This window comes from Martes martes (genome assembly GCF_963455335.1).
Source record: "Martes martes genome assembly, chromosome: 3".
Lineage (NCBI taxonomy): Eukaryota > Metazoa > Chordata > Mammalia > Carnivora > Mustelidae > Martes > Martes martes.
In genome coordinates, this window is record NC_137890.1 from 92,790,155 (window position 1) to 92,802,247 (window position 12,093).

General features: G+C 56.3%; 1 protein-coding gene across 1 annotated transcript in view; it reads right to left on the reverse strand.

Annotated features, from left to right (window-relative positions):
* The window catches only part of GLI2 (GLI family zinc finger 2), a 243,339-nt gene that overhangs the window by 33,313 nt on the left and 197,933 nt on the right, over positions 1 to 12,093 (reverse strand). The window contains exons 4-5 of the mRNA XM_080799469.1: positions 3,731 to 3,933; positions 184 to 369 (exon numbers count right to left, since the gene is read on the reverse strand). Of these exons, the coding sequence (XP_080655595.1) occupies positions 184 to 369; positions 3,731 to 3,933 (389 nt within the window). The remainder of the gene's footprint in view (positions 1 to 183; positions 370 to 3,730; positions 3,934 to 12,093) is intronic.

Genomic DNA, 12,093 nt, shown 5'->3' on the forward strand with positions numbered 1-12,093 from the left:
CCTGCAGTGACTCACTAAGTGTTTGTGGGAGTTGGTCAGACTCGGTTGCCTGTGGACAGCAGTCATGGCAGGGATTCCCAGATCCCCCGTCAGGGCTCCTTGCCTACGAAAGGAGCAGCAGGCACCCTCCTCAGTCCCCATCTCCTGTCGTGCTCCCCGCCCCCACGTGGGCCCGACACTCACCATCCACTGGATTGAGGTAGTCGTGGAGATGGGGTGCACTGGCGGCACCCCCACTCTGCATCAGCAGGTCCCCGTAGGGTGCAGGGTGTCCTGCCATGAGGGTCATCTGGTGGTAATAGTCTGAGGGGTTGGTGCCTGGAGCGGGGAGGCCAAACAGCCCCCTCTCCTTGAGGTGCTCATGAGCCACTGTGTACAGCAAGGAGGGAGAGAGAAGCCGTCAGGTTGTGGCCAAAAAATGAGAGAAACACGCACATGGCCTGAGTAGTTGTGTGCCCCCTCTGCTCCCCCACCCCAGGGCCTGCTGGTCTGTCCTTTGCCCCTAGGTTCTCTTCCCGCACTGAGCAGACAATGTGGGGGGGTGGTGGTGTTTCTGCTGATGGGGAGTCAGAGCCCACATACCTCTACTTCCTCAAAGCCTTAGACAAGTGCTCCCTCCTCCCCCTCCAGGCACCACAAGGGCCCAGAGCTGCAGGCCCACAGGGCCCAGAGGCCAGCAGAGTCTTCGAAGGAAAAGGAAGACTCAAACAAAGGCTCTGTGGTGGTCAATGATCGGGCCAGGTCAGTCTGGCCTAAACATTCAAGGTGAGATCGTGGGGACCTGACCAGATAAATCTCCTGGCCTGGCCTGGACGGTAGCTGCAGAACCCAGGGCGGTCCGTCTCCAGCCTTGCACCCGGCCCTGTCTGGGGCTCAGCTGGGAGGCAGGGAGGAGGAACTTGGGATAATCTGGAGGGTCCCTAGCCCTGGGGGGTGGGCCTTGGAACCCAACAAACCCATCAAGTGACCTGGCTTTTACCAGCTGTGCAAAACTGGGAAGGGGCTCAGTTTTCCATCCATAAAATGGGGAGAAGTATCCTCGCTACTCAAGTTACCATGAGAAATGAGAGTGGCAGCCAGTGTCATGCTGGGCACTTGCTGGGCCCGTGTAGGCACAGTGCCGAGGGACTCGCATTCATTATCATAGCCACTGTCCCCACACGCCATGAGCAGAGGGCCACTATTACTGTCCTCCAACGGCAGATGAAGACTCTGGTGCTCTCTGCTATTAGTCTTGGCAAACAGCAAAGATCTCATCCGCGCTGGGCAGAGAGAAGCCTGTGAATGGAAGCCGCCACCCCTTCCCCATCCTCCTTCTCCTCCTCCCCTTCTCCTGCTGTATCCACTAGAGAGAGTCCCGGCCTGCAGCCAGGGTGATATCCCCACGGCCTCCTCCTGCCCTGTGCATGCCTGAAATGCCTTCCTGTCTCTCTCTTCCAGAATGTCCACCTCCTCCCTGAAAGTTTCCCTGGAGTGCCATTGGTCCTCAGCACACACATGGTCTGGCAGACATGGCTGCTGAAGGCTGGTGAACTCTCTGGGCCTCACGTGTGCAGGTGCTGGGGTGGGCATAGCTGCGGTGCGAGCCTGACACGTGCTGTCTCTACTCACTTGGGGGCTTGGTTCAGGGCCAGCGAGGTCTCTGGGCAACAGTTCCACCCCCTGTGAAGGTCAGGGCCTTGCACATTAGCTGAGTGCCCTGTAGTGCTGAACCCAGGCCTGCTAGCCCAAGGGGCTGGGGCTGGGATAAATGTGGGTGAGAGGAGCCCCAGCGATGTTCCTATGGAAATCAGGCACAGAATCAGGGCTCCACAAATGCAGATCTTTTCTTCAGGGGCTACAAAACTGGCAGCTGAAACCACAGCATCCTTGTCTTCTAGAGACATCTCTCAGGGCCCTCTGACCACCGCCTTGGGAGGACTGCCACGTCCTGCCTGTTCCTCCTCCACAGGAACCCTGTCACCGTGAGTATTAGTTTCCTAACTTGTTGTAATGAGTAAGGACAGACATGTGATGCTCACTATCATTGAAACAGCAGAATTTCGTCCTCTCTCAGGTTGGAGGCCAGACGTGCCACATCAAGGTGTCACCGGGGCCTCGCTCCCTCCGGAGGCTCTAGGGGTCATCGGTCCCATGCTCCTTCCAGCACCTGGAGCTTGCCAGCCTCCTTGGCCTGCGGCCACATCACTTCCATCTTTGGTTCATTCTCTCGTCTGTGTCTCTTGCGAGGACACTTATTGCATTTAAGGCTCACGTGGACATTCCAGGATGTTCTCCTTGTTTCAAAATCTCCAACTAAATCACATCTGCAAAGGCCTTTTTTTCAAACGAGGCCACTTTCTCAGGTTCGGGGGATGAGGGCATGGACACATCTTTTCCCGGGGGCAGGTGGCCTCCAGCTCAGGACACCATGAACAAGCTTCAAGGTCAGGGCAGCATGGGGAACCTGGTCTGCTGGCACCGGCTGGGTCATCAGGAGAGGTGTAGAAAAGCCTAGCCCACCATCTGGAGCTGGTGGCTCCGTGTGGAGGTGGCATGATCTTTCAGGGCACCAGCATTCGGCCAAGGCCACTTGGAAAACCCACTCAGATTTCAGGACAATGAACCCAATGCTTTGGGGAGACATTCTGTCCATTCAGAGTCCTTTTCCTTGGGAAACTCCAAGCTGAGCCTCTCGGGTCCAGGCCTTAGCTCCAGTTCCTGGTCATAGCCATGTTGTGGGGGAGGGCACATTCCTCCTGGCAAGAACTGGAGGTAGTGACAAGGGACCCACTGGGATTGTGTTTCCTGGAGCCTCGGCCCATGGGCCCCAGAGTGCAAAAGTCTTCTAGAATGGCCTGGACCAAGAGGGATGGTTTCAGTGGGCAGACGGAGAAGCTACACCCCAGTTGCCTTTAGAAAGGGCACCAGAAAGTGGCTACTGGGCACTGTGCAAGGTGGCACGGGACAGAGGGCTGGGGGCATTTCCCAGGAAGGCAGGACGGGCACGGCCAGCACCCGAATGTGCTCACTACCGTCCAGTGTGAGTGTGCACATGTGTGCGTGTGTGTGTTCGTATACGTGTACCAGTGAGGTGGGGATGGGGAGGGAAGTATTAGATTTTTTTTTTGAAGTATTAAATTTTAGACCTGAAAAGCCTATTTGTATTACGTGACCTGCCCTTTCTCGTCTCAAGTTGAGTGGAATGGGGTAGCCATCTGATCTTTGAGCTGAGCCCATCAATTCTCTCTCAAGCATCTGAGCTGAGAGACCCAACACTACCGGGGCTCATCCGTGGAGCCTTGGGGTGCCATTTGGAGGCCACGTGTTGACCTTGGGGCGCATAAAGCAGAGATGCAGGCAGAAACCAGCCCAGCTCTGCCTTCCTGCTGCCCCGGGGACCCGGGCAACGCCTTGATCCAGCACCGCCTTTCCTTCACCAGAAGCAGATTTTGGTTTATTGAGACCAAAGAATTCTCACCTAAGCTAAAACCTACATGAATAAACATACCTTATTATTATTACGTATAATTTGCATGCAAAAGTGTACTTCTGAACAGCTCCTTAATGAGCACAAAAACCAATGTTCCCCGGATCCTCTTGGCTTTTCCCATTCATTTGTGGAAAAACCCATGGCTCAGGGTGGTGGAAGGAATGTCAACTTGCTCACTATCCCAGGGGACCAGGGCTGGGGGGTCGACAGTGTTACAGTTAGCAGCCCACCCCCCCAAGCACCCCAAGCTCTACTCACCGTCAGCGGGGCTCAGACCCCGGGCTGCAGAGATCGTGGGGAGCGTGGGGCTGCTGTGCATGGCACGGAGGTAATGCTCCATGTGGGGGCTCACGTACGGGTGGGGGGCGTTGAAGGCGGACTCCCCAGGGCCGGCGGGGTGTGGGGAAAGCCGGATCAACGAAATGTCGGAGATAACAGGGCTGCCGCTTAGGGCAGGAGGCCTGCAGAGACAAAGGAGTGGGGTCAAAAGTCATGGCCTGGTGCAGAAGGACATGTGGGGAGCCCTGCCGAGCAGTGGGCACGGGCACAATTCATGGAGTCTGACTTCTCACATGTTAGCCAGTGCGTGCAGGCTGAAAACTCCTACGGGCTGCCGAGGCCGCCCGCCCGCCAGTCCGGTGCTGGCCATGAAGTTCTTGGCACTCATGGCTGGACTTGCGGGACCATAGGCTCAGTGAGCCGCGCACATGTGCTGAGCTGTCGCCAGGCTTTCCCAGCGCCTGCACAAGCCTGGACCAACGGTGGCAACACAAACCTTTGTTAATGAACAGGTGCACGCGTTCTACATGAACGAAAACCAGAAAACACTAGTACCAATGTTGAGGGGCAAAGAGCGCGTATTCCTAACAGAATGGAGAGAAGGAGAGGGATCGGGAGAGGCCCCCAAAGGAGAGAATTTGGGGTTTAGTTGGGCAGTCGCCGCCGTGGAGCACCTGCCATGAGACCGGCTGGGAACAAGCAGAGCAGGTTTCAAAAAGAGTTCTCAAATGATGAGCCATAAGTGAAATTCTAGAATATCCTTTTAGCTCTCCTTATGTAGGATTCTCTTTAATGCTAACAGAGCCTTCCTTCTCGGATGCCCATCAGCAGTCAGGCACACACTTGGCCTAGACCCTGTGGCTCGGGCTGGCGTGGCTGCAGCCCACCCCCATGTCCCCTGCCCAGCCTCCAAGGAGATGCTGGCTGCACTCAACTCGATGATGGGTCCCTCTCGTTCGGAGGCTACGAGCAGCTATTAGCATGTTAGCGCCGGGGTGTTCTGAAGTCGTCTATCCCAAGAGCTGTCCATTAAAGAAAAATCAGGGTTTAGAGGAAAAGTAACTGTGAAACCACAGCTAAATCACTGGGGGCCAAGTTCACCGAGATCTGATTTTCACTTTTTTAGAAAACAGGGTCTCTCTGTGATCTGATGTAGTGCCAAGAAGAGAGTTTCAGACGGACCTGCATTAGGATCCCAGTTGTTAACAGCCCAGGCATGCTGAGCACGCCCTTTAACCCCTGCAGGTCTCAGTTTTTTCAACTGTAAAATGGAGATAATAGTGCCGTTTTCTTGTGGCTGCCTTGAGGATGAAAGTTCCCCCAAATCCAGCTGTCCGTTCATAGCCGAGAGCCATTATTATGGCATTAGTGCCATACTTGGAGGGCAAAACCCAGATGTGCCCGGGAGGCCCTCCCTGCCTCCCCCTCCATGGGATTGACTTTGGATATGAGCAAGGGCATTGTTAGAATACATCAGAGCGGGGATGGTTTGTCCACTGGTTGGAGCGAACCAGAGAGCATTCCTGCTTATGGGGGAGAGCGCGCAAAACCTGTGCCTGCCACATGGGGCGCGCCAAGACCCAAACAGGTGACATCCAGATGTCTCCACATCTGGGTTTCCCAAACTCCCAGCTTGGAGGATGTGAGCATTCTGCTACACTTCTTTCTCGCTTTTGCAGATGTGACTGCAATGGGCATGCACATCCAATGAGCCCGCCAAAGCAGTGGGGAAGAGCTGCCCGGTGGGCTCGTCGGATCTGCATGCCCACTGCATCCCAGGTAACTGGATTCTGTCTGAGGCTCCTCTACATGCTAACACCTGGCAGGTAGTGAACTAGCATCCCCCAGAGGGATTTTCAAGAGCCATTATGGCCACACATCTGTTTCCAGGCACTGAGCTTGGCAGGAGGGAGCCTCTGGGATAAGTCACGCATCACATTCTCAAGTTGCTCTCACTCACAGGCTGCCTTCCGAGGCCAGCCTACCCGAGACGGAACTGCATTCAGGGCAAAGGGCTTTGCGACAGCTCTGCTCTAGGCAGGGGTGCTATGTGTCCAAGGGTGGTGGGTGGGGTAGGGGGACAGAACCAGACTAACTCACCCTTCTCACCAAAGGTCTGTCTCGCTGCCTCAGGCATGCTGATCGGGGCAGGATGGACACTTACAGTCCTGCAACAGGACGGCATTCTATGAAGACAACACTCGGAGAATCTCCCCAGGGGGCTGGGACTGTGGGGCAGGGAGGAGACCTCTGTCTGACTTCTGGGCCCAGATCTGGGATTGAAGGAAAGAGTTCTAGAAGGCTGAGCATACTGCAGTAAGCACAAGGTGTTCTGGAGAACAGTGGGAAGCACCTGTTGTCCTCACATTCCTTAGTCCTCCCTCGAACTTAAAGGCAAGGCAGGTTCCCAGAGCCTGCAGGACACTGGCCACGGTTGAGGTCATAGCAGCCTGTGGTCACTGAAGCTGGTGGCCCTAAGTGTCTAGGGCACACTGACAACAGCTGAGGCCTCACGAGACAAACCAGTGACTACAAGGGGAGCTAAAGTAACACATTTAGGGAACACATTTGCCCTGGTCTGTCCAAGGTGACTCCCATTCCACTGGACAGATGAGTGTCCAAAGCAGGAGGCTGGAGACGTGTTGTCATGGCAACAAGCACACCACCATGGGGGAGGGAGGCTGCCCTGGCCGGGGCTGGAGTCCAGCCCAACCTAGCAGTTGAGCCTTAGGTCCCCACACGGAGGAACTGGGACGTTTGTCTTCATACCTCAGTTATCACCCTTCAGGGGAGAGTGAACTCTGTGGCTCTCTTCCCACCACAGGTCACCAAGGGAATAGGGAGCTCATTCTTCCAGCGCAGCCTGGGCCCTGACTCAGGCCCTGGGCTCAGAGGGGAGCCTCTGGAGCTCCCGGCAGGGGCATCTAGCCAGTCTCGAAGGAAGCATGGGCTGTGTGTTCTCCTGGAAAGTTTGTGAAAATGTTGACACCAGCAATCACCCAGAAGGACTCTGGATCCGAGAGGGAAGTCACCCCTCCATGCAGTGCGGCCAGAGAGAGACGTAGGTCAAGACAACCCGAGCCTGCCTCATTCCCAGGCTGGTGCTCCCCTCATGCCAGAGGCTGCCCCATCCCCACAGAGAACACTGCAGAGGCTTCCCTGTTTCCTTGGGCAAGGAGCTGAGAGAGGCCACCGCCTTCCGAGCAGATTCGATGGGGTTCCCTGTTGAGACAGCTGGGCTCTCAGGACGGACTGAAGAACACATTCAACACCCCCTTGCCTTTCCCAGGGTCAGGAATGCGGTCACTGGTAGGCTTGGGAGCTGTGGGAGCAAGGCCGGCAGAGCCTCCGGTGGAGGCACAATCAAATGTTCTTCTTTTATAGGCAGAACAGGACTGGATTCTGGAGGCCGTATGGGGACCCAGGACCCGGAAGCAGTGCGGCAGGACTGGCATCTGGGCACCGCCTGTGCCTTGAAAGCACCGGTTCTCTCACGAACTCTGATCTTTCCCACCTAGCTGGGTGGCCTCGGCTAGCATGCTGCTCTTCTCTGGTGCCTCCCAGGGTGGGGCACATGAGGGGGGTTAGCGAGCATGAACCCCCTTCCCTTCCTTTCTCTGCAACAAGTCAGCTCGGGTGTGTAGCATCTACTGACCTGAACCCCCAGTACCCAGGACAACAGGTGCCTCGGCCATCACAGCCGTGATGACTATCCAGATACTTCCTCCGGGAAGGCTCCCTAGATGTCCCCTCTGTACAGTGCTACTGAGTTGTGCCCTTACCCGGCATCTCATGATAGGGCTGATGGCATGCCAGCTATCACAGACATCAGGCATGTGTTTCCTTTTGTAATCACAATAAAAAAGTCACCAGGGAGGCACTTCATGCCCATTTTACAGATGAGGACAGAGCCAGTGATGCTAGGTCCCTCCTTGCCCAAGGGCACTCAGATAGCAGGTAGTGGGACCACAACCAACCAAGGTGGGTCTGGGCCCCAACCTGTGCTGTGCCTGTTCCCTCGGCAGAGAAGTGGGTGCCCCTGATGACTGTGGTTTTCTGTGAACAGGGCTGGGGGCAGGGGTGCAGGGTCAGGCAAGGGCAGCACCTGAGAGCAGAACAGCTTTCTCCCTGCTCTGTTACTTTTCTGCCTTCCTTTCCACTCCCGCTCCATCACCATGCCCAAGCCAATCCAGCTCTCAGGAGGGAGTTGGAACCTCTCCCTCCCACTGTGTTGTTAATGACCGATAAGGATCCAGGGGGTGCAAGTGTTCCAAAAGATTGTCATCATGACAGACTAAATGAAGCAAAAGGAATGAATCTCAAAGTGCAGAATTCCAAGCATCATTAATGCAAGTGGGGGAACAGGGAGCTCCCCAGCAGCCCCGACAATCACGTCAACATGCCAGCATTCAAGGGAGGTCCTTCAGGGAACAGGGCCGGACCCCCAGCTACCACTTTCTTTTCTTCTTGCATGTCCACACCATTGGCCGTGGGGACCCAACCCAGGTCTCAGCATGGCCTGTCCCAGCCTTGAATTCTGGCAACTGGGCAGAGACTCAAAGAGGTAGCCTTGAGGGTGAGAGGAGGGGCCGATTGCGTGAGCTCATTTTAAAAGATGGTCACGTTCTCCTCTGTTGTATGTATGCACACTCACACACCTGCCGGCTTCCATCAGCGGGACTGGCCAAGCCAGCCTTGCTGCCAGCTGCTCCCCTTGGACATCACTCTTATGCATTGCTTTCTCCCCCGCGGTCCAGTTCTAAGCTCATCTGAACCTGATTCTACCATTGTTGGTCTGTTTGTTCATATTCCAGACAAATTCGTCCCGGGCACTTGCTCTGTGCCCAGGTCCTGTAGAGAGCTTGGAGTCCAAATGGAAAGGGCAGATCCACAAGTCAGGTAAGCATCGGGCAGTGTGATAAAGGCCCCAGCAGAGGGAAAAAAAATCACCTAACTCTGCATGTAAGCATAAGGGACGGCTTCTCAGAGGAGGTGACATTTGGGCTGGGTTCTGAAGGATCAATAGGAGTTCATGAGAAAACGCATGACACAAAGGAAGGAAGCAGCATGCACAAAGAAAGGCTGACGTATAAGGATATGTATGTGCAAAGGCTATGCCTGGATGGGGGAGCAGAGCACTTGGGGCTGGATCTATACCGGACCCACTTCATTTCTTCTCCAGGGGCTAGAGGCCATGTGAGCTGAGCCCAGCTGATCAGCGCATTCCATATTCCTGGCTACCGTGATCATTTCAGAGTTGGGCATATGCTTAAGGTAGCTGCTTTGGCTGGACTCTTTGGGGAAGAAGGGTTCTCTGTCCAAATGAGTTGCTGTGCAGGTAGGATGCAAGCCTGGAGCTGCCGGGGACCAAGAGGGGAGAGGCCAAGAGTGCAGGTGATACACAGAGTGTCAGAGTTGGAAGATGTGGAATCGGGCTCTTGAATTGAGCCCCTAGTACAGATCCAACTTCACTGAAAGTTAGTCGTGTTTCAGTCATCTGAGCCAGTACACCTGTTTGTTTGTGTAAACAAGTTTGAGCTGAGTGTTTCTACCATAGACAAATGCTAAGGCAAACCTTAATGAACACAGCCTCTCCCTGCCCAGAGAGATCCTGGGCCTGGCATTCAGCAAGGCGGATAGGTGCCATCATTCCCTGGGCCTGTCCACGTTCCTGCCTGCCGGACCGAAGGGGAGGGTGGCAGGTGTCCTGCCCAGGGCTGCTGAAGTTGGTGAGGACCGCCGTGGCGGCCCTTCCATGTATGGGCATGAGGCAGAAGCAGAGGGTTCTGGGTAAGAGGAATGGCCACCTGCCTCCCTGCCTGTGTGTGTGTTGTGAGGGGGTTGTGCACGCACATAGGCACGTGCTGGTGACGGGCAGCAGTGGCCTGCAGCAGGGCCCAGCTTCCCAGGCAGTCGAGGACTCCCACATTTCCTCCCAGTACAGGCGCTGGCCGGATGGCTGGGTCAGCCTCCTCCTCCCCCCAAAGGGGGCAGGCAGGGCCACGAAAGCGCTTCTCTGGAGCAGCGTATTTTCTCGACCCTCTTTCCTTCCCTCTCTATTGGGAGGGGGGCCTAGCCCAGCCCCTGGACAAGATTTTAGGTCCAGACACAAATTCCAGGTTGGTAGCCGGGGGAGAGAGGACAGAGAGAATGGGCCGAGCCAGCGGAGACCTTGCTGGCCTGGTGCTGCCCTAGCCTCACACGCTGCGGCCGGCGGGGGGGCAAGCCACAGCCCACGGGGTGGTCAGCCTCCGCCGAGCACCCACGCAGCAGCCCTGCAAGGCAGGTTTCAGTGCAGAGGGAAACCACGGCGCAAGGCGGTAAGTGAGACAAGACCAAGACTTGCAGAGAGGAACGGGGCTGGCCGTTCCGACTCCACGAGGTCAGGCTCGGCACTTGGACATTGCCAGTGGTCCACCCAGAGGCGAGCTTCTGCCTCTGCTGTCTCGGCCCTCGACAGGTTCAGCTCAGTGTCCCTTTGCAGACCTCCCCTCAGCTGGCCCTCCTGCTGGCCCTCACTCGGGTGGGGCGCAGGCTGAGGGTTACCGCTCACACCTGCAGCCAGAACCTGGACTCTCTGGGTCTGAATGATGGCTCTGCCACTTGCTGCAGGCCTTGGGTGCACTCTCCGCCCGGAGCCTCTGTGTCCTTGCCTGTGGGATGGGGCGGCAGTGGGATGGCCTGGGCTCGGTGTGCTGTGCAGCCCCGGGTGCCCAGTAGAGGACCCTCCCGCCCCCGGTACTCCCCATGTCTTTTCTCAGATTTAACGGGTGACAAAGGGAAGACTTGTAGAGAATGGAGTGGACCCAGCCCAACCTTTCAACAAGTCCGGCCCTTTCTGCACGTGCTGGCTCAAGTTTCTGGAGGGAGATGAAAGGCAAAGCCACGGCCATGGGAACCCCACACAGCCACACGTGGCTCAGCACCAAAGCGGCTGGGCCCGAGCCAGCATGCCTGCACCCCCAGGTATGGGCGCCATCCCTGGGAGCTAGTAGGATGGGGATGGGGCCTTCGAGGATGTATGGTTCCGGAAGGGCTGGCGGGGTGAGTAAGACTCTGCTCAGTGGAAGGAACCCGGAGGGCATCTGACCCCCGTGCAACCCGAGCCAGGGCGCAGGGGCAGAAACCAACGCTTCTTCCCGTGGTGAGAGGAGTGGTGGAAGTGCAGGGTTGGGGCCCCAGGACCCCACCCATGGTGCTGTTTGGAGAGGCAGAACAATGCAGAACTGAGGGCTGCTGACTCACCCAGACTCAGCATGAGCCACTGAGGCAGATTCTCCTACCTGGGACGGGGCTGGGTGGGGTGGGCAGGAGCCAGAAGGAAGGACCCTTGGCCACCCAGAGAGGCTCCTGATAGCTTTGTTCAAGACCTTCTGTGCAGGCCAGTCGGGCCAGAAATGGGCAGGAATGGACGCTTTGCATCCCATTTCACAGACAGTACTACCGAGACCCAAAGCAGCAGTGGCACAGCGATGGCAAGGTTGGTGGCACAGCTGGACTGGAACGCGGGGACCCACTGTTATTATGGCCGCCTGCTCTAGGGGCCTTTGCTAAGGATGAGAATGGGGAGTTCCACTCACTCAGGGCTGTAGGCCTACAAACGTCAGCTCAGGCCTGCTCTTCGGGGTGACCGAAAGCGTCGGTGTCGCATGCTTCTCTCGCTCATGCTCTATATGCCACCTGTGTGCTCAGCTACAAACAGCAATCACGATGGTGCTCTTACAAATACGTAGTGGGAAGGAGAGAGGAGGTATGCACAACAGGCTGAACTTGACCTCTCCAACATGCATCCGTGTCCTTCCTGATCCCTTGTTAATACAACATTTGCAAAAGACAAAAAAAGGACTTGGCAGATGTGATTAAGGTAAGAATGCTGAGATGAGAGCATTATGGATTATCAGGGGGACCCTAAATGCCAAAGCCAGTGTTCTAATAAAAGAGAGGGAGAGGGACAAAGATGAGGAGGAGGCTGTGTAGCCACAGGGACACAGGCTGGGGGGACGCGCCACAAGCCAAGGAGCGCTGGCAGGGGTGAGGGATAGCTTCTGCCCTAGGGCCTGCTGAGGAAGCATGGCCATGCCCTCACCCCATGAAACTGATTCTAGACTCCTGATCTCCAAAACTGGGAAGGAACACATTTCTGTTGTTTCAAGCCACTGAGTTCGTGGCAACTTCCTGGGAGCTAATTCAGTATGTGTGGCACATTGTGCCAGTGTGGAGTTAGCCCTCGGAGGGACTGACATCACCATCCGTGTTACCATCACCTTTCTTCCAAGACCGTCCGTTCTTAGGGAGCAGGGCCTGTGTGTTGTTCCTTGGAGTGGCCTAGCCCCCAGGAGGTG